At 39.1% G+C, this 23,996-nt stretch overlaps 1 protein-coding gene across 1 annotated transcript in view; it reads left to right on the top strand.

The window, feature by feature from the left end:
• Positions 1-23,996, top strand: part of LOC148359069 (protein Spindly-like) — a 55,559-nt gene that overhangs the window by 17,965 nt on the left and 13,598 nt on the right. The window contains exons 2-3 of the mRNA XM_088343989.1: positions 20,343-20,537; positions 20,644-20,784. Of these exons, the coding sequence (XP_088200115.1) occupies positions 20,343-20,537; positions 20,644-20,784 (336 nt within the window). The remainder of the gene's footprint in view (positions 1-20,342; positions 20,538-20,643; positions 20,785-23,996) is intronic.

The raw sequence follows: 23,996 nt of genomic DNA, 5'->3' as shown, positions 1-23,996 counted from the left end.
TACCTATTGGTAATAGTATTTTCTTTCACACTCACTTTCACTCTTTTTGAAGAACAAAGAACTTCCCTTGAGTTCTTTTTAAACAGAGAGGAACCCTTGCCCTCTTACTTAAGACTTCACTGTATCTTAATGCTCACTGGCCACATTTCTCTTTTACCTAAGAGTGCCTAGGATTGTCAGGATTTATTTTCTCAACTCTGTTTTGACACACTCACCCTTTTTTAAATAAGTTTTACTCGCGTTTCTCTGAGTCCTTGAACTTTCCGTCAACCTTCGGAATCCAGCTCGTAAGGAAGGGACCAGTCCCGAAAAGGGTCTTAAAGCTCTGGCCACAGACTTGCCTGGATCTTCACTCACATGCTGGGATCGTCAGGTATCTTGGAATCCCGCTCAAAAGGACCAATTAAATGTTAGGTTAACCCCAACACTTGTAATAAAAACCTGCACTCAAAGAAGACAGAGACGTAAGTATGACTTACTTGCAAGGAGAGATGACCATAGACTGCCTGTTACAGTCTACTAGACACTCTGGAAAAGTCTATTTCGTCCTTGCATTTTTATTGTATTAGGAATGCCCTAATTTACATGTTTCTTCTGCTAAAGGGAAGGAGAGTGACAAAAAAACAGTTTGAGATCTGTTTTCACAACAACATCTTATCGTATCAACACCTGTTTAAACTTACAACAACATGTTATCGTATCAACAATATTACTACTATTGAACTAGGGGAGAATGGCACACTAAGCAAGATTATACACAGCATGCAACGTTAGAATAACTTATTTACAGTTTAAATCCATCATGCAGTTATCCAAATCATTTTCTGAATCATTGTATAAATCTTTATAATAATCTGCAAACGTGCAAACGCTTCTGCAATACATTTGGGTTTTGATAAACATTATTTAGAAATGGGATTCTTTATCCGTGAAATAATCTGTTTGGGCTTTTCTAAGTTGGAAGGCTAGTAGCCAACTGGCTCTATTGCCCATTTCATAATATGGGGATGAATAAAACGCAAATCCCTTTCTGCCTTATTTGTTAAAAGTTCATCTAATTTGCCTCTTGTGGTTTTTATTACCTGTAATCTGGATTCATTTGGCGTTCTTTTATGTTCTGCTTCTAGTTCCTTAATCTTATACTCCAATTCTTTTTGATTATTTAATCGGGCTCGTTTCAGTCAAGAAGATATTTCAATTATTTTCCCCCTTATTACAGCTTTCCCTCCCTCCCTTATTATTGATGGAGGAAACCTCCCCGTTGTCATTGATTTGAAAACATTCCTTTATACATTGCTTTATTTCCTATTCTACATTTTTATCAGAGAGGAGAAACACATTCATCCTCCAATACCTAAAATGTGGTTCATTGTCCAAAATTAAAGTAATTGGAGCATGGTCACTCTTAGTAATATTTTCTATACCACACTCCACTACTGTATGCTTATGTTGTCTGGAAATGTAGAAGAAATCAATCCTTGAATAACTGTCTTGAGGGTTTTAATAGAAAGTATAGTCTTTGGTTTGGGGGTTCTTATCCCTCCAAAGATCTATCATTGTATTGTATTGTATTTATTTATTCAGCCAGTATAAACCATAAACATGATGTATACAAGAAATCATTTGACATGCGAACGCTCAATAATGATAAAATAATAGATTTAAAAGAATAGAGTAAAAATATATTGTAGTGTATAGTACAAGGTAATTATATAGAATAGTTTAAAAAGAAAGAATAATTAAATAACAAGGCTAGAGTAGAATAGGTCAGAGGAACGCCATTGGCATAATAATACTATACACAATAGCCTAAATCAATTCCCGTTAAACATATCGATAGCGGAAGGGTAAAAACTCTGTTTATGACGCATAGTCTTGCTCGCAATGGAGCGAAGACAGCAACCTGACGGCAGGTAATCAAAGTACCTGCGAGCAGGGTGACTGGGATCGTCTATAATTTTTAGTGTCCGTTTTCTAGTTCGATCGATTTAGATACTTTGCAGGGACGGGAGGCCAGTACGTATTATTTCCTCTGCCGTCCTCACTACTGATTCCATCTTTGACAATTCTTTCTGATTGACACGACCAAACCAAACTGTGATTGACCTAGTTAAAACGGATTCAATGATAGCACGATAAAAATTGACTAGAATGGATTGACTGACTCCGAATGATTTGAGTTGACGAAGGAAGTAGAGCCTTGGTCTGGCTGACTTTAGAATATCAGTAGCATTGACAGTCCATGTGAGGTCAGCTGACAAGTAAGTACCCAAAGACTTGAATGAATGGACCAGTTCCACCTCACTACCATTAATTAGCTGTGGCACATGTGGGGAGGCTTAGTACTGAAATCTATTATCATCTCCTTAGTTTTACCCACATTCGATAACAGATTACTCTCGTGACACCAGGTGGAAAGTGAATCAATTTCTGCTCGGTATTCAGTTTCGTCTCCATTTAAATAAAGCCAGTAACCGTGGTGTCGTCTGCATATTTAGCAAATAGTGAATGGTCAGAATTGGGTTGACAATCACGAGTGAATAGGGAAAACAAAGTTGAAGACAATGGACATCCCGAACTAAAATCTATGAATTAAACCCTAACATATGAATTCCTATGCTCAAGATAACTTAGAATCTCATGAATACAAATTGAAATTGCATAATTTACACTTCTACTAGGACGATACGCGAATTGGTATGGATCTAGATTCGATGGTAGAAAGGACTTCATGAATTTCAATACAATCTTCTCTAAAATTTTCGTGATCACTGACGTGAGTGCCATGGGTCTATAATCGTTTAGACATGAGACATTGTTCTTCTTCGCAATTGTAGCGCGCTTCCAACACGAGGGTACAGTAGCTGAACTCAAAGACCAATTGAAAATACCAGTAAAGACAGGGGTAAGTTGAGAAGCACACTCATTGAGAAGGCGGGGTGAGAGTTTATCGGGGCCTGGTAATTTCCTCTCTTTCAACCTCCCGAAATCATGTCTTACCTCCTCTTCACTGATGATCAAAGGATTGTCGTCCTCGGTCCCTATAATCACTATGTATTGGCCCAGATTGTCCTTCACTTCTTTTTCAACTTTAAATGCTACACCTTTTCCGAATAAAATTGCCACCCCCCCTTCTCTTACCATAAGAGGTGTAAAACACCTGGTTAACCCATTCTCTTTTTAACTCCTTATGTTCAATCTCTGTCAAATGTGTCTCTTGTAATAAAGCAACTGACCTTTGCAAATTTTTGAGTTGATTCAATATCTTCTTTCTCTTAATGGGGTGGTTCGGCCCCTGTACATTATAAAAAATAAGATCTAGAGAGCTCATGTTTTATTTTGAGACCCACTGATTTTCTAAGCACACAAAAATACATTAAGAACTAGCACCTCCCTTGAAAAAACTAACAAACACACATAAGACCCCACCAAAAGGAAAAAAAAACACACCCATAAACCAGAAACACATGTCTTCCAAGAGTCCAATCGGAGAGTTGTGGCTACCCTCCTGGAAATGTGCACTCAGTGCTTGAACAACTTTTGTACAGTTGCCCATAGCTATAACTAACCAAATATTTTAGTGTAGCTCTACACAAGAAAAAAAATCTTGTTTTAATTTACAGATGATAAATTTACTTACTTCTAACCTATTGAATACTTAACAGAAAGGGTAGAAATGTTCCTTACTCCTTCACCCTAAATCAGAATTTAGCTTTTGTTTTCCTCCATGAGAGCTTGTAAGTCTCCTTCTGTGATGGGGGTGTTCCTTCGCCTTCCTTTCGTTCCAGTCACTGTGGTCCAAATCATCCTCTGTAGTGTCTCCGTCTTGTTTTCCAAGTCGATCCCCATTTCTTTTAACAATGGTGCTGCATCCATCAATGTGAAAAAATGTCTTTATTCCTGAGTCCAGAAACATCTTCAGCTGAGCGGGGTATGGGGATTGTGCCTTCACGTTTTTCTCCTTTAACTTTTTGATGACGTTCCTTCACTTGTTTCCTCTCCTTTTTAATTTCCGTGGTGTAGTTTTGATTGAAGTAAACGGTGTTGCCTTCATACGTTGTCTTCTGTTTCCATGCTTCCTTCATTACGGATTCTTTTACACTGGTCAATGAAGCGCACGATAATTGCTCTCGGCTGTGACGTTTTACCTTGAGGCTTGGCCACCAGTGAGCGGTGCGCTCTCTCAATACGAATGTCCATGTGTCCCTTTGTTGGAATGTTTGATTTATTGAAGCCCGCAATGAAGCAGATTGTATCGTTCCTCTCGGCACCCTCCGGAATGCCGTGTATTCTAATGTTGTTGCGTCTTGATCTTGACTCCAAATCCTCATACTTTGTTGCTAATTCGGCGGCTTGTTGGAGCAGAAGGCTGTTGAGCGCTCCAACTGCGCCGTTCGCTCTTTTGTGTTAGTGTTTAGCTCCTCCATGCGCTACACCTTTTTCTCCAGCAACACATTCCTTTCCAAAAGCTCTTTGATGCTTTTCTCAAGTCTTGCCATAATAATCCTCTTTTCACTGGCTGCTTCGGTATGTTCTTGCCTTAATTTACATATTTTTTTGAGAACGGCCGAGTCGTGTCCGCCGCCGTCCACTGCCCCGGTCTGTTTCTCCTTTGTGCCGGTTCCTTCGACAAGTCCCCCCCTTCTTGACCATATTTTATTGAAGTGTTTTTCTTTGGTATGAATTACAAATTATCCCCTTTCTGTCTTTTTCCTAGTTGGTATTACATTAGTTTTAGTGGTTTTTGCCAGCGCTACTTACGTGCCGTCTACCACATGGCGCTACCGGAAGTCCTCTTATTCTATTTTTTAACACAAGGATACTGCTGGAAAAGTGAATTTCCCTATGGGGATGAATAAAGTATCTACTTATTTATCTATCTACCTATCAATAAACATGAAAGCATTTCACTATTTTGAATCCTGGACATAGTCAAGTCATGTTTATTTGTATAGCCCTTAATCATAAATAGTCTCAAATGGCTGCACAGACCACACTTTATTGCAAACCACAGACTATTATTACACCATCCCCTGATCTAAGACCTACATGAGGGCAAGAAAAAAACTCTTAATACCTCAGTATGAGAAAAATGAAAAAACCTTGAAGGGACCACATGAAGTAGTCCCCCTTCCCGGATGACCAGGCTGCAATGGATGTTGCAATAACAAATAATACACAGATAGTGTCAACATAAAATATAGGTTAATCAAATGCCATGGAATAGTAGTGTGTTTTAAGCCTAGATTTAAACAGTTCCTCTTAGGTTGCAGATCGAATCTCAGGGGGAAGAGCATTCCACAGCATTGGGGCCCGAACGGAAAACGCTCTCAAACCTGCGGATCTCTTCCTGGCTTATGGGATCACTAGTAGACTAGCATTTTCAGAGCAAAGGCTCCGGACCGGTACATAGGGTAAAATTAAACCTGAAAGACATGAGGGAGCAAGTCCATGCATGATTTTGTATACTACCAACAGAACCTTAAAATCCCACCTTAAAGCTAACAGGGAGCCAATGCAGGTAAGCTAAAATTGGGGTAATGTGATCAAACTTTCTTGTCTTGCCTCTTCTCAGCATTTTGTACCAGCTGAAGGGTCTTGATTTTGGACTTTGGGAGACTAGAGAGTAGTGCATTAAAGTAATCGAGCATGAATTATAATCTCCGCATCCGACTGAGACCGCATAGGGCGAATTTTAGCAATGCTGCGAAGATGGAAAAAAGCTGTTATTAGTAATATTCTTAACGTGTGTTTGAAAGGACAGATTGGGGTCAAATATGACACCTACACTTTTTGACTGAGTCACTCTGGGTGATATTACATTTGTCAATCAGTTTTTGAGAACAAGTCAACCTTGATCCAGAAACCTTATGTAATTATAGACCTGTGTCAAACCTACCTTTCCTTTCTAAAGTACTTGAAAAAGTAGTGGCACAGCAGCTGAATTATTTCATATCTGAGAATAACCTTTTTGAATCTATGCAATCAGGATTCAGGACTAACCACTCTACTGAGACAGCTCTGATCAAGGTAACAAATGATCTCCTACTGGCAATGGATTCTGGCGCTTCATCACTTTTGCTGCTGCTGGATCTTAGTGCTGCTTTTGACACATTGCACCACAATTTCCTACTAGAACGGTTGGAAAAATGGATTGGTCTCTCAGGAACTGTCCTCTCATGGTTCAGATCCTACCTCTCAGATAGGACGCACTGTGTTAAATATGGCGAAATGAAATCTGAGCCCTTTAATGTTACCTGTGGTGTTCCGCAGGGTTCAGTGCTTGGATGTCACTCAATTTCTTGCGTCTTAACTCTGAAAAGACCGAAATGTTAGTCATTGGTTCATCTAAATGCCGTGACTTATTCTCAAAAACTGCTGTGAACATTGACAAATGTCACATCACACAGAGTGACTCAGTTAAAAATTTAGGTGTCATATTAGACCCTGATCTATCCTTTGAAAGGCATGTAAAGAAAATTACTAGAACCGCTTTCTTCCATCTTCGCAACATTGCTAAAATCCGTTCTATACTGTCTCAGTCGGATGCGGAAATTATATTTCATGCGTTTGTTACCTCCCGTCTCGATTACTGTAATGCACTACTCTCTGGTCTCACGAAGTCTAGAAACAAGTCTCTTCAGCTGGTACAAAATGCCGCAGCGAGGCTTTTAACTAGGACAAAAAAGTACGATCACATAACACCGATTTTGGCTAACCTGTATTGGCTCCCAGTTAGCCTTAGATGTGATTTCAAGGTTCTCTTAGTATTATACAAAATCATACATGGACTTGCTCCCTCTTATCTTTCAGATCTGATTTCCCCCTATGTCCCGGTCCGAAGCCTACGATCTGAGAGTGCCGGTCTTCTGGTGATCCCAAGAGCAAAGAAGTGTTCTGCTGGTTCGAGAGCGTTCTCCATCCGGGCACCGGTGCTGTGAATGCTCTTCCCCCTGACATCCGATCTGCAACCTCAGTGGAAATGTTTAAATCTAAGCTTAAAACTCACTTCTACTCCATAGCATATGAATAACCTACTCTTCTCGTCGGCTGAAAAATAGTCTGTGTAATATAGTGTAATAATCTGTGAAGCCCTTTGAGACTCTTCGTGATTTAGGGCTATACAAATAAAAATGACTTGACTAATATTACGTCCACTAAATCCTTTGGTTTCTTTAATACGACATTTAGCCAGCACCTCTAAGGAAATAAAAGCCGTAATCGTAAGAATCACGGGAGCAAGTGTCTCGGCCCCTTGGCTTCGTAGTGCATTATGATTTGACCGATAATGGATAATTGTTAAAGAATATAGAACAATAAACCTCTACAAAATCCCCCCCACCTCAAATGTAACTAAATAATGATAAGAAATAAGTACACGGTAACACCGTCACATTTTGAGTCAGAACCAAGCCTAGTGTGTTTCCATCTTTGAGTCGGCAAATCAATCAGTTCATTAAAACCCATCCATCCATTATCTTCCGCTTATAAGGGGGCGGGTCGCGGGGGCAGCAGCCTTAAAAGGGAAGCCCAGAAGTCCCTATCCCCAGTCACCACCTCCAGCTCATCCGACGGGATCCCTAGGCGTTCCCAAGCCAGCTGAGAGACATAGGCCCAATCCCATTCCTCTCACTTGGCCCTGAGAACTCTCCAGCGAGGTCCCTCCATCGGGAAGTGCCCTTGGTGAGTGGAGTGCAAAGTGAAGATTGTCCCCTAAGAAATTGGACGAGACTTGCAAGGTTCCACCCCAGTCCAGTAGATGGCCGTAATACGAATTGGCTGTAGACCTCAGTGACGTATTGGTCTACGTCACATGTAAACAACTCGAGTCTCAACCTGTGGTGTGGCAGTTGGAGAGTTCGTGCAACGTTAAAAATGCCCGCTACATGTGTCTTTAATCAACGGAGGAGAAATGTGCTATAATACTGAAGACAGCTTCGGCGCTATGTAGCGCTGATTCATCTTTACAAGGTATGTACACTAATTAAAAAAAATGACCCGTTCGGTCAAATACAGTAAGGGTTAACATGCAACGCATGTTCACATAATACCCTATGTTTGTGTAGACATAAATGACAACCTACTTATTAGTATCTTAATGCCATTTTATGACATATAGTAGGGGTCTTTAATGTGTGACACGATGAAAAGTAAACAAACGCAAGAACAGTCCACGTGACCCTTAAGCTGACATATCATCACCAAACTTCCCTGTACGACCCAAACACCTTAGTTCATAAGGAATTTAATTCAAAAGAGTTGTCATTGGATTAAAAAGGTCATTTCATTTTTTTTTCATGATGCTTTCAACACAATAAAAGCTGTATTTATCTTTTCTATGCCCACATTTATGTCTAAATTGTTTATGTTATTTATTGTGTTCCAGAGTGGCCGTCCCATAAGCGTGGACAGGTTGGACAGGAATGTTCCCATTCTGTGCTTATGGTTCGATGTGGAGTCAGAACTCATTCAGGACTTAAAGTTGCGCAAGAAGGTCATGTGGGCCTTGCAGGAGCTGCTAAAGAGGGAACAGGACCATGGCTGGAGGTCCTGATCTACGTGTACTGGCTGGCCCACGGTCTGTCCTACCGTGTGGTGTCACGGGTCTTCAGGGTTCCCAGGCCCACCGTACACAGAATTGTCTACGGTTAAAATGAAATAAATTGCCCAAAAGCCATTCTTTCAGGCTCTGGAAGTCAGATCCACATTTGCATCCTGTGCTTTTCTGCATTCCTATTCAATAAACATCTTTATTTTGAGTAACACCCTGGTGGTTTATTTCAAAATGATGAGATGCTGTGTGTGAACTATGTGACTTTGGAGTGCTCTTCCCCCTGAGATCCGATCTGCAACCTCAGTGGAAATGTTTAAATCTAAGATTAAAACTCACTTCTACTCCATAGCATATGAATAACCTACTCTTCTCATGTAGTCTGTGTAATAATCTGTGAAGCCCTTTGAGACTCTTCTTGATTTAGGGCTATACAAATAAAAATGACTTGACTTGACTTGTTGGACAGAAAACAACTACAAATCACTCCAGGTTAAATAATAGTTAACTTTCAGAAAAACAAACTCACATTGGGCCGAAATACATAATAGTAAATAAATAATGTGTCACAAATTGTAACAAAAAATTACCAATACTTCCATAAAGCTGGAAAAAACAAACTGGATCTTCATTGAGTTCTTAATAAAATTAAATATTTTCATTTTATTAAAAACAAAGGGAAAGGACTTCCGGTGGCGCAATGAGGTAGACGGCAGCAAGGAAAGTAGCTCTGACAAAAATCACTAAAGAGTAATGTAATACTTACTTGGAGAAAAGACAGAAAGGGTACAAATTGTGACCCATATTTATGAGAAATTCTTCAACAAAACATGGTCAAGAAGGGGAAACTTGTTGAGGAAAAGGGCGCTAAGGAGAAAAAGATCGAGGGAGCAGAAGGAATGTCATCGGTTGACGAAGGACGTGACTCGGACATCCTCCATGAAATCCGTAAATTACGGCAAGAACACACGGAAGCAGCCCGGGAGAACAAGATTTCGATGACAAGACTGGAAAAAAGCATCGAAGAACTTCTGGAGCGCACTGGGTTGCTGGAGCGGAGGGTGGAAAGCATGGAGGAGCTACATGCTAACACGGAAGAGCGAACGTCAAAACTAGAACAATTAACATTCTCCTTGCTCCAACAAACTGCCAAACTAGCAACAAAGTGTGAGGACTTGGAGTCGAGATCACGGCGGAACAACATAAGGATACATGGGATTCCTGAGGGTGCCGAAAGAAACGACACAATCGGCTTCATAACAAACTTTATTAAATCGAACATTCCGACAACCGAACATATGGATGTGCGCATTGAGAGGGCACACCGCTCACTGGGGAACAAGTTTCAAGGTAAAGCACTGCCACGGGCAATTATCGTACGTTTCACCGACTACATAGTGAAAGAATCCGTAATGAAAGAAGCATGGAAGCAGAAGACAACGTACGAAGGCAAGACCGTTTACTTCAACCAAGATTACACCACAGAAATCCAAAAAAAGAGGAAACAAGTAAGGGACGTTATCAAAAAGTTAAAGGAAAAGAACGTAAAGGCACAATCACCATATCCCGCCCAGCTGAAGATGTTTTTGGACACAGGAATAAGAACATTCTCTACACTGATGGAGGCAGCAACATTGCTAAAAGAAATGGGGATCGAAGTGGAAGAGGACAACACGAAGACACTGCAAAAGATGTTGTCAAAGAACATTTGGACCACAGTGACCGGAATCGAGAGGAAGACAAGGGAACAGCCCCATCATAGAAGGTGACTTACAAGCTCCTATGGAGCAAAACGAAGCCATATTCGGATTTGGGGAGAAAGAGTAAGGACCATATCTGCCCTTTCTATTATAAATTCAATAAGTTAGAAGTAAGTAAAATACCAAGTAAAATTATTATCTTTAAATCAAAACAATGTATGTATTTATATTGGCATAGAGCTACTTTAAAATATTTAGTTAGTTATAACTATGGACGACGGTACAAAAGTTGTTCACGCACTGAGTGCATATTTCCGGGAGGGTAGCCACAACTCTCCAATTGGACTCTTGGAAGACATGGGTTTTTGTTTTTTGGGTGTGTTTTTTTTCTTTTTGGTGAGAAATTATGTGTGCTTGTCAATATGTTTGTTAGTAATTTGTTTTGTTTTGTCAATGGAGGTGTTAGTAATTAATGTAGTGTTTCTGTATGCTTCAAAAATCAGTGAGACTCAATACAAAGCATGAGCAATCTAAATATTGTTTCATATAATGTACATGGGCTAAACCACCCCATCAAGAGAAAGAAGATATTGAATCAACTCAAGACATTGCAGAGCTCAATAGCCTTATTACAAGAGACACATTTGACCGAGATTGAACATAAGAAGCTAAAAAGAGAATGGGTGAACCAGGTGTTCTACGCATCCTATGGTAAAAGGAGGGGAGTAGCAATTTTACTTGGAAAAGGGGTGGCGTTTAAAGTCGAAAAAGAAGTGAAGGACAATCTGGGGCGATATATAATGATTATAGGGTCAATGGCCGGTTGGGAAATATCAATAATGAATGTTTATGCACCAGTTGAGGAAAAGGGGACATTTTTTCAAGTATTAGCTAAAGTAATAACCAACTGTGCGAAGGGAATGTTACTTATAGGAGGTGACTTTAACACTGTACAGAATTGCAAAGTGGACAAGTATCCTTCAGTACATGGAACAAACACAAAGAGGTCGAGGATGTTGAATAACATAACTAAAGAATTGGGATTGATAGATCCATGGAGAGAGAAGAATCCCCAAACTAAAGACTATACTTTCTATTCAAACCCGCATGGCAGCTATTCGAGAATTGATTACTTTTACATTTCAAGACAACATATGCATACAGTAGTAGAGTGTGGTATAGAGAATATTACTATAAGTGACCATTCTCCAATTACTTTGAAACTAAGTTTAGACAATGAACCCCATTTTAGGTATTGGAGGATGAATGTATCTCTCCTCTCAGATAAAAACGTAGTACAGGAAATAAAACGGTGTATAAAAGAATATTTCCAAATCAATGACAACAATGAGGTTTCTCCATCAATATTATGGGAAGGAGGGAAAGCTGTAATAAGGGGGAAATTAATTGAAATATCGTCCCGGCTGAAACGAATACGCTTAAAGAATCAGAAGGAATTGGAGGATAAGATTAAGGAACTAGAAGAAGAACATAAAAAAACACCAAGTGAATCCAGATTACAGGTATTAAAAATAACCAGAAGCAAATTAGATGAACTTTTGACAAATAAAGCAGAAGGGGCTCTGCGCTTTGTGAACCAGAGATACTATGAAATGGGCAATAGAGCCAGTCGACTGCTCGCCTTCCAACTTAAAAAGGCCCAAACAGATAGAATTATATCACAAATAAAACATCCTATCTCTAAACAATGTTTAGTAAAACCCAAAGGTATAGCAGAAGCATTTGCAGATTATTATAAAGAATTATACAAGGACTCAGAAAATGACTTAGATAGCTACACGGCACAAAACTTTTTAGGAAAACTACATTTACCGACACTAACAGGAGGGGATACATTAGAAATTATTCGCCCCATTACAAAACAGGAAATACAAGACACAATAAATAACTTAAAAATAAATAAATCACCAGGAACGGACGGATTCCCGGGGGTGTTCTACAAAAGCTTTAAGGAAGAATTAACACCAGTACTGCAGAAAGTATTTAACTATGCTCTAACAAAAGGAGATCCCCCCAAAGCATGGTCGGAAGCCATCATAACAGTCCTGCACAAAGAAGGAAAAGACCCAATATTGTGTGAAAGCTATAGACCAGTTAGTTTACTTTGTAATGATCTAAAAATTCTTACAAGCATACTTGCAAAAAGAATGCAGAAATTTATAGCGAAATTAATTAGAAATGATCAAACAGGGTTTATTCCGGGAAGGCAGGGTGCAAACAATATTAGGAGGATACTAAACATAATTACGAGCACAAAATCTAAGACCCAACCCTCGATGTTACTGAGCTTGGATGCACAAAAAGCTTTCGATGGGGTGAAATGGAGCTTCTTACATCAATCACTTATAGCCTTTGGCTTCCCTCCAATATTTGTTGAATGGGTGAAAATAATCTATAAAAATCCTAAATCTCGTCTTAGAGTAAATGGTCACTGTTCAGATTTCTTTGAAATCAAAAGAGGAGTCCGGCAAGGGGATTGCTTAAGCCCACTCTTGTTTGCAATAAGCATAGAACCACTCGCAGAATCAATTAGACAAAATGAGCAAATAAGGGGGATATTGGATGAAGGAGGAACAGAACATAAAATATCATTGTTTGCAGACGACCTGTTGGTAATGCTGGAGGAACCTTCGTTATCAATACCACCACTGTTGGAGAGCCTTAAAATATATGGAGAAGTAGCTGGGTATTCAAATAATGAGAGCAAATCAATAGCAATGATGATATCAGGAAAATGTCCAACAGATGTGAGTGAAAGATTTGATTTTAAATGGACAAATAAAGGGTTTAAATATTTGGGGGTGACCATTACACCACATACCACACAGCTGTTTGATGCAAATTATGGAATGTTGATAAAAGAAATAAGGAAAGATTTGGAAAAATGGGAAATTTTGCCCTTAAATCTTATCGGCAGGATAGAAACAATCAGAATGAACATATTACCAAGACTATTATTTCTGTTTCAATCCCTTCCAATTCTGATCCCGGCATCCACATTTAAAATGTTAAATAAGTTGATAGCAAAATTCCTTTGGCAAAACAAGAAACCTAGAATAAAATACAAAACCCTGTTAGCTCCTAAAGAAAAGGGGGGCCTAGACCTACCCAATATTAAATATTACTATTGGGCAGCTCAAATTAAAGCACTCATCTTGTGGATTACTACAGACAAAGATACGATATGGGTGGACATGGAGCAGCGATCTTGTCCAAATATGCCTGTGGAATCGTTACCATACATATCAGTCACGAGGTGGAAGAAATTAAAAATTCAGAATGAATGGATTAAGGGAACTATTAAAACTTGGTCAACAGTACAAAAAAAATTAAAAATATCAAGATCTGTAAATAGGGCTACCAAAATAGCGAAAAATCCAGACTTTAAACCTGGGGTTATGGAGGTAGGGTTTCAAAAATGGGCCCAAAAAGGACTGATGTTGATTACCCAAGTATTGGAAGCACAGGCAATGAAATCATTTGAACAACTCCAACAAGAATTTGACCTACCCAGAAATGATTTCTACAAATATTTGCAACTAAGACATTACCTCCAGAAACACGAGGAATGGGGGAAAATATGTAAGAAGCCAACTAAGGTAGAGCAATTATTAATATCGTATACAAAAGGACAATCAATAAAGGGGGTTATATCAAAACTATATAAAGCCCTGAGAATGGACCTCAGTAATGAGGACATGGCAGTTAAGGAAAAATGGGAACAAGAAACTAATGTAGCGATAAAAGACAACGAATGGGAAAAAACATTGAAAGAGGGACACAAAATAACCAACAGCCCGACATGGAGGGAGTTTGAATGGAAAGTAAAAATGCGATTCTTCTATACACCCTCTATCACTTCAAAGTATAAAAATACCTCGAATCTATGTTGGCGTAACTGTGGGGGGGTCGGAGACTTTACGCATATTTTCTGGAATTGCCCTGTAATATCAAATTTTTGGAGAAGTATCCAGAGAGAAATAAAATTAATCACTGGCTGGGAGTTGCGGTTGGACCCAAAGGCTTACATAATAGGAATTTTGCCAGAAGAATTACTATCTGGTCAACAGAAATATATACTAAGGGTAATGCTTCTGGTAGCAAAGAAAATGATCACAGTGTCCTGGCTGAAACCACAACCTCCTGACATAAAACAATGGAGAGACAAATTAAAGCAAATGTACATTATGGAAAAAATCACTGCAAGACTTCAACTGAAACTTGACCAATTTGAGAAAAGATGGAAGCCTATCACACAAATTTTACTTGATGTCTAAACACCTCCCCCTAATTATTATGTGTGTTTTTTTTTTTTCTTTTTTTTTTTCCTTTGGGTGTATATTTTGATGTATTAATTTATATATATATATATATATATATATATATATATATATATATATATATATTTCTTTTTGTATGGATTTATTGTATGAGCATTTATTCTTATTTTCTATTAATAGCATTTTTTGTTCTTTGTTGTTCCTTCTGTTATTTATGAGTGTGTCAAGTGTATATATTTTGTGTTGATGTAAGATGGGGAAATCAAACCTCTGTCAAAAATGGGTGTGAGAAATAAAAAGTTAAAAAAAAAACAAAACAAAGGGAAACATTGCAGAGATGTCACTGTTCTGGAGATTTGTCCACGAGCTTCCCAAAAAGGATCGGGAACCGCTCAGTTTCCCAGGGATCAGAATTTTCCGCGGATTCGCGGATTTCCGCTGTTTTTGAACCCCAAAGGCATTCCGACTTATTCACTTTTTCTCTTGCATAGCAAACAAATTCAAAATCCGACTGTCTCACTCTTTCCTTTATTGCTCTGGCGCACCCTGGCGGCCGTTAGAAAAATTGGCCGCATTGTTGGTTGGGCTCCGCCCTGCTTTATTCCTGGACCCTGGCTATTTCAGCTGAAAATGAAAATCTCCATTCTGATCCCTGGTTTCCTCGTGCCTTTTCTTCACTCTGGCAGACTCCTCTTTCAAAAAGTCAAGGAGTGTATCGTGCTTCCCTTTTTTTCTGGGTGATTTGGGGTTTGGCGCCGGATTGGAAGATGCTGACGACGTGCCCGGTAGTGTGGATGGTGTAGCTGTGATGGTGACCAGCTCCTCCACGGGACGTTCTACAGTGGCCTTTAGGTTTGGTGGAAAAAACAAGAATTACTTAATGCTTGTGTATTGTACAAAAACAACTGTGTATAGGATGCTCAACAAGTTGATGTGAGACAGGAAATTGTAGGATGTGTTCTGGATAATTATTTGATCGTGAATAGATACACAAAACTGACATGTTATTCTTATGGCTGTAAGAGCCTTCTATTGACGAGCATCACATATGCTTTAGAATTGTCTCCACATTTGGACAACATTTTAAGAAGGTAATTAGTTTATTTAATATGTGTTTACAGAGAAGGCAGTGGACTGTGTGATAGTAATTTGTTTCAACTGTATTTCCACGTGAAATTCGGAGACATTACTAACGATGCATGATGAAAATAATGCATTCTGATCTCACATGAAAGAATCATATTGTAAATAAAACACGACATCCAAAATTGTGTGCAGTAAACAAGTGCATATATCCAGAACGTTATTGTGACTATGCTGCTTTAGAGTCTGGCCATGTAGATGTAAAAGCACAACTCTTTTAAAATAAAAACAGGGATAGGCTGAGCCGTGATTTTCTCCAGTTATCCAACTCTACGGTTTGTAGTGTGAGGATTTTTTTGCGGCTCCCTCTGTAGATTTATAAAGTAGCGATTTTGCAATGTTCATGTTTAAACGCGGAAATACGATTTTCTATTGCATTTACGTCTAACTAAGATATCTCAATATATTTCGTTGCAAATACATGCGTAGTTGTAGAAAACTACATTTGTGCGGTTCCTTTCCATCCATGTTTGTTGATATTGAGAAATCGCATAGCCTTCTGGGTCGTCACTTGGCTCCCAAGTGAGGTACCGACCTCCTTCGGTCTGAAGTGGTTATGACATGGTTTGAGGGCACTTCTCCCTTGGTCTTGAGAGTATCGGGACACACCCCATTTTCACGTGAACGCGCAAAACCGAGTGACTAGGGCAGATAGCGAGTGAAAGTGCGAAGAATGGGACTCAGCCATAGTCTCTCCAGCGTGTCCTGGGTCGCCCCCGGGGCCTCCTGCCGGTGGGACATGCCCGGAACACCTCCCGAGGGAGGCGTCCAGGAGGCATCTTTATCAGATGCCCGTGCCACCTCAACTGGCTCCTCTCTATGCGGAGGAGCAGTGGCTCTACACAGAGTCCCTCCCGGATGACTGAGCTTCTCACCTCATCTCTAAGGGAAGACTCAGACACCCCAAGGAGGAAACTCATTTTGGCCACTTGTATCCGGGATCGTGTTCTTTCGGTCATACCCCAAAGTTCATAACCATAAGTGAGGGTAGGAACGTAGATCGACCGGTAGATCGAGAGCTTTGCCTTTCGGCTCAGCTCCCTCTTCACCACGACGGACCGGTATAGGGTCCGAATGACGGCAGACGCTGCACCGACCCGTCTGTCGAGCTCCCGTTCCATCCTACCCTCACTCGTGAACAAGACCCCAAGATACTTGAACTCCTCCAATTGGGGCAATATCTCCTCCCCAACCCAGAGGGAGCATGCCACCCTTTTCTTACTGAGTACCATGGTCTCGGACTTGGAGGTGCTAATCCTCATCCCGGCCGCTTCACACTCGGCTGAGGAAGCCAACATCACCACGTCATCTGCAAAAGGCAGTGACGCAATGCTGAGGCCCCCAAACCGGACTCCATCCCCATCAAGGCTGCACCTTGAAATTCTGTCCATAAAAGTTATGAACTGAATCTGTGACAAAGGGCAGCCCTGGCGGAGTCCAACCCTCATCGGGAACGAATCCGACTTACTGCCGGCAATGCGGACCAGACTCTGGCACTGGGCATACAGGGACTGCACAGCCCTTGATTAAAACCAAACGTGTAAATTAAAGACCGAAACGCAACAGTAAGTGAACTGAGTAGGGAGGTTATATGTTGAAGGCCCACATGATTATAATTTTGTCTGCAACTAGGTCAGACAACAAGTAAGCTTGAGTATTTTTTCAGAAATAAGCGCAACATAGTCACCCTTCTTTAACGAGCGTGCTACATGACAGCTCACTTAGTCTTGAGGATAAGCCTCATTTAACGGTTGAAACTCATCTGGTGTCAACCAAGTTTCACACAGCACAATCAGGTTAAGTTTGTGATCACAAACAAGATTACTAACTAGTAGAACTTTAGGAGCAAGCGATCTAATATTATACATACTTACTGCAGATGGGCTAATTCCCAGAAGATATTATCCACAAGGTATTCTATTGTTTGCACCTAGCCCCCCTGTTTTTTGTTTTGTTTTAAGTAGAGGGACATGCATCTACTGCAACATAAAAAAAAAAAATATAAATATATATATATATATATATATATATATATATACTGGACTGTCTCAGAAAATTAGAATATTGTGATAAAGTTCTTTATTTTCTGTAATGCAAAAATGTCATACATTCTGGATTCATTACACATCAACTGAACTATTTCAAGCCTTTTATTATTTGAATATTGCTGAATTTGGCTTACAGCTTAAGAAAACTCAAAAATCCTATCTCAAAATATTAGAATATAATGAAAAAGTATACAAGTAGGCTATTCAACTAATCACCTGAATCATCTAATTAACTCGAAACACCTTGCGAGGGTTTCCTGAGCCTTAAAAACACTCAGCTTGGTTCAGGAAACTAAATCACAAGTATGGGGAAAACTGCTGATCTGTCTGCTGTCCAGAGGACCATCATTGATACCCTCCATCAGGAGGGTAAGACACAAAAAGAAATTTCTCAAAGAGCAGGCTGTTCACAGAGTGCAGTTTCAAAGCATATCCACAAAAAGTCTGTTGGAAGGGAAAAATGTGGCCGGAAACGCTGCACAACCAAGAGAGATGACCGCAGCCTTAACAAAATTGTGAAGAAGAGCCGCTTCCAGAATTTGGGGGAGCTTCAAAGACAGTGGGCTGAAGCTGGAGTCCAGGTATCAAAAGCCACAGTTCACAGACGAGTCCGGGAAATGGCCTACAATAGCCGTATTCCCATGGTCAAGCCACTTCTGAACTCAAGACAACGGAAGAAGCGTCTGACTTGGGCTATGGAGAAGAAGCACTGGACAGTTGCAGAGTGGTCCAAAGTCCTCTTTTCAGACGAAAGCAAGTTTTGCATTTCATTTGGAAGTCAAGGCGCCAGAGTCTGGAGAAAGGCTGGAGAGGAGCAAAATCCAAGTTGCTTGAAATCCAGTGTGAAGTTCCCACAGTCAGCAATGGTTTGGGGAGCCATGTCAGCTGCTGGTGTTGGTCCACTGTGTTTCATCAAGTCCAGAGTAAATGCAACTGTGTACCAAGAGATTTTAGAGCACTACATGCTTCCATCTGCTGAAAAGCTCTGTGGAGATGAGGATTTCATTTTCCAGCATGATCTGGCACCTGCCCACAGTGCCAAAACCACCAGTAACTGGTGCACTGACCATGGCATCACTGTCCTTGATTGGCCTGCTAATTCCCCTGACCTGAACCCCATCGAGAATTTGTGGGGTATAGTTAAGAAGAAGATGAAAGACACCAGACCTACAAATGCAAATGAGCCAAGGCCGCTATCGAAGCATCCTGGGCATCAATAACACCTCAGCAATGCCACAGGCTGATTGCCTCCATGCCACGCCGGATTGATGCAGTAATCCGTGCAAAAGGATTCCCAACCAAGTCCTGAGTGCATCAATGGACATTTTCAAATGTTTGATTTAGTTTTGCTGTTATAAAATTATTTTTTTATTTGGTCTGAGAAAGTATTCTAATATTTTGAGATAGGATTTTTGAGTTTTTTTCAGCTGTAAGCCAAAATCAGCAATATTCAAATAATAAAAGGCTTGAAATAGTTCAGTTGATGTGTAATGAATCCAGAATGTATGACATTTTTGTTTTTTTAATTGCATTACAGAAAATAAAGAACTTTATCACAATATTCTAATTTTCTGAGACAGTCCAGTATATATATATATATATATATATATATATATATATATATATATATATATGTATATACAGTGGGACCTCGCTACTTCGCGCTTCGACATTCGCGGGTTCAGAGCTTCGCGGGCCTAAAAAATAATAACAATAAAAAAAATATATATATATATATATATATATTATTTTTTTAATCAATTAATTTTTTTTTTTTTAAGCATTTTTGAAGGGGTGTCGCTACTTTGTGGTTCCATGTTCGCGGGTTCAGAGCTTCGCAGGTCTAAAAGATAATGATAAAATAAAACAATTTAAAAAAAATAAATGTAAGCATTTTTGAGGGGGCGTCGTTACTTTGTGGTTCCACGTTCGCGGGTTCGAGCTTCGCAGGTCTAAAAAATAATAATAGAATAAAATAATATAAAAACAAAAATATATATTTTTTTCTTTTTTTGAAGGGGCGTCGCTACTTCGCAGATTTTCACTTTTTGCAGGTGGGTTTGGTCCCCATTAACCGGGTCTAAAAAAATAATAATAATAAAATATAAAAAATAAAAAAAAAAACCCTTTTTTTTTTAAGGTGCGGATTTTCACTTATCGCGGCTGGTTTTGGTCCCCATTAACCGCGATAACCGAGGTCCTATTGTATGTATACATATATATATATATATATATATATATATATATATATATACAAAATGACATTACAAAGCTCGCACAAATGATACCTGTACTCTTGTATTTGTATGGGTGTCAAATGTTGTTCGACATCGTTATCATTCATAAATAAAGTGTGTTTGTGTGTGTGTGTGTGTGTGTACACACACACGTAGTCCCCTATTTTGTTTATTTGTGTCTCAAAATAAATTTATCTGATTTATGTTTGTGCATGTGATCGCCCCAAAGTCATCCGAGTTTGTAATAAAATAAAAGTGGAGTTTTTATAAAATTAAGACAATGAGAAAGAGCCCTTGATAATTATCTCCAAAAGTTTCTAAAATGATTTTCTCACAATTAGTGTTTTTTTTTCCCCTTACAGTTGTTGCTTTTGCAGTCTGCTTTGGATGAATCGCAGCTAACTGAGAAGCAACAGAAAGAAAAACATGAATTACAGACTGAGGTGTTGAAGAATAAGTTGGAGAAGCTGCGCCTTTTGAATGAAGACACTCACACTTCATCAAAATCAGAGTTGCAGGAACTGCAGGAAAAGGTTTCGGAGTTAGAACATGAAAAGGTATGAAAATAATACGATTTTGCAGTATTCTCTTTGTTGCATTCATATTCATAATATACTGTATGCTGTGTATTATAGCATTGAATAAAGTTTTGTTGTCTTGCAGTTGGAATTAGAATTGACACTAAAGGGGTCACAGTACAAAGAAGAGCATCTTCAATTGAGCATTGAAAACTTAAAGCACATGCTCAAGCAAGCCAGAGAGGAAAGAGACGAGGAAGCTTCCACATGGTATGCAGCATTAGCGGTATGTCCGAATATTTAGTTGTTCTCACATATATTCACAGCTATTTGAAAAATCGGTATCTTTTTCTGTTTTTTTATTTGCACTTTTTATTGTAAACAAGCCCTTCATACCAAAACAAAAAATATTCTTTATAGAATAGCAGTGACAATATGTGGCACCATCCACTATCTGAACTGCTTATTCTCAGTAGGGTCGCAAGGGTGCTGGAGCCTATCCTAGCTATCTTCAGGCAGTGGGCAGGGGACACCCTGAACCAGTTGTGAGCCAGTCGCAGGACACACACAGACGGACAACTCACTCACTCATTCACACCTAGGGACAATTTAGACCGGCCAATTAACTTGACATGCATGTTTTTTGGAATGTGGGAGGAAACCGGACTGCCCAGAGGACGCACTAACCACTCAGCTGCCGTGATGTTTTTATTGCCTTGTCGCTGGCATGTAAACACAAAATGTTTCCCCCTTTTATATATGTGGAGTGACTACATAGAGATTTAAGTAAGGTCTCATAAGGTCATAATGAATGTTATGTGTCCTGTATTCAAACCAAATCTTCCAATGTCAGGCAAATAATTTGCGCAATTCGATTGGACGTCTCTTCAACAAAAGCTGATCGACTTGCACAACTCCGCTTTTGCTTCCTGCAAACATATTCTGGCCCACTCAGCCCAACTTCATACTAAATTTTAAGGTACAGTTTTTCAATATATATCAAGTTTGTTAATTGTCATGGATTTTTTTTGCTGCATTAAGCGCAAATTCAAACAATATCCCACATTACTCTAAACAGGGCATTTATTACACCTGTTTATTTCTACAGTCAATCACTGATTGCGTTACCGGGTCAATATGATTTTGGACCATTATTAAAATTTATTAACCTGATGATATATAAGATAATATGGGTAGTCATTTCTTGTTTTAGCACAGTTGAGGAAGATGGTGATTAAAGTGGCAGTTAATGTGACAAAGATTTGTTTAGGTTAGACACTGCAAACATTTTAACTATGAAAATTAGTATCTCGTCCACTACATAAACTGTTATCTTAGGAATCACTGCAAGCTATTGAGGAGAAATCTTTTTTTCTACATCCATTCATTTTCTGCAACACTTACTTACTCTAGGGAGCCTATCCAAGCCATCCTCAAGCAGTGGGCAGGGGAAACCCCAAACTGGCTGCTGTTATTTTTCTGATAACGTGAAACACATCTGGTTTCAAAGGTGAAGCCTTCCAAATTATTTTTTGTTTCCGTTTGCAATGACAACATGCCATTGAACGGTCGACGCCACTGATTGACACACTCCCCATGCTTAGAGCTTCTTATTCAGCTAAGTACTGATACTCTACTGTAGTTTACAGTATGCATGTGGATTGAAATACGGTTTTATAGACCAGTCCCTAAGCACAACTTTGTAAATATTTATTTACCTATTTATCCTAATATTCCTTAATCTTATTTTTCTATTTTCAGCCTTTAATTATTTTTATCCTAGAGTGCCATGTATAATTCCGTTGCGAACAATGTTCACCAAATGACCGTCTGAAAATCGGATCTGGTAGTGTTTGGGTTTGTTCTCTAAATCTTACCTCTAGGTTGCAAGTGACGGATAAAACTTTTTTATAGCTTGTGAAAGACTTGCTAGCTTCTGAATTGTCCAACCTTTTGCTATTAGATAAACGCAATCGTATTATTTCCTTGTTAAGCGGCTGTTGGCGCTAACACAGCCAGACACAGTTTGTGAAACCGGTGACATTGGTCAAGGCCCCCTAGCTTCTTATCAGACACCAACTCGAAATGTGATTGAAAACACCAACTCTGCTCTCTCCAAGACTGATTTTACAGACCAGAGCTTGTAGATCTCACCCTGATGGCGTCTGGGTAGATTTCTGAGCCTAGCAACAAGTAACGTTGAAAATGTGATTGGTTAAATGATTAAATATTGAAAGCACATTTCTAGAAGCAGTTTAGCCAATGGGAAAGTAATGAAAGGAAACTAACAGATAATTTGGAATTATTCAAAAAGTATTGATGAAAAAAATATAATTATCATCACATGGTTTTGATATTTTTTGGGCTAACAGAGAAAACTTTCTATAACTATTTTTTTTTATTTTAAAATGAAAAAGACCCATCTTGTCTTGCCCATTTTGGCTCTAATCTCGATGGTTCTGGTCACCATTAACATACGTTAACGTCATTGTAGAGCAGGGGTCAGCAACCTTTTCGGTGTGGAGTGCCACTTTCCAATTTCCTTGTAAATCAGTGGGAAATTGATTTGTTTTCAATTTGCACAACATTTTTTTTATATCCAACAGAGCTGTCATTTTACACCAGTCCAAATATACAAAATGGATATACATTGAAATCGTATAACTGACCAATTTATCTTCCACTTGTTCGTTAATAAACTAAAAATGAATGTGAGCAACATGTGGAAAGACCTGTAGAAATCCATGACTTTTTACCACAAGACTCAACCAGAATCAATGAACTACAATAAAAAAACAAGTGATATGGACAGCTACCATAACATTCATCAATGAAATCTTATTACAGAAAATATCAAATATCAAAACTTGAAACAACTTGAAAGTTGAATTTCGAGCACAGTAAAGTGTATGAAGTATGTGAGATGTTTACCGATAAGGATATAAATAAGTGGTAATAAGTTGTTTGAAGTGTTTAACATTCCATGCCTGTTCATTAAGTTATAGGTTAAAGACTTAATTTACACATTTGAATCAGATTTTTCTAATAATATGGTTTGTTTGGCTTTTAAAATATTTTATTTGCTGTGTTATAGTAATATTTATTCCTGATCAATTGATTTCTTATTGATTCTTGATTAGAAAACTTAAAGTAACATATTTGAGTATATAAGAATAGTGGCATGTTTTCATCAGATGTCTTCTTGTGGTAAAACCTATGCGGCCAAACGTCACCCAGACCGTTGCTCCAGCCAACCCCAAGTAAATTGAGTTTGATAGTTTTGCGTTAGAGGATAATTTAGAAGAGTTCCTTTCTTTGAAAATAGTCTGCTTCGTCAGGGAACGCTTGCCCCTTTGTGTGGCAGGTGGACCCTTAACCAGTGGTTTATTGCCCGAAAATTGAATTAAGGCTAGCTGAATAAGTGCAGCTTGATTTAGTCTGCTTGGCATTTTGGATTAATTGGGTACGTGTTTGCCAAGCCAGCTGTGTATATTTGGC

Source organism: Urocampus carinirostris, chromosome 9 (genome assembly GCF_059441175.1).
Source record: "Urocampus carinirostris isolate Australia breed hairy pipefish chromosome 9, RoL_Ucar_1.0, whole genome shotgun sequence".
Classification (NCBI taxonomy): domain Eukaryota; kingdom Metazoa; phylum Chordata; class Actinopteri; order Syngnathiformes; family Syngnathidae; genus Urocampus; species Urocampus carinirostris.
This window is presented reverse-complemented; position numbering and strand designations above follow the sequence as displayed.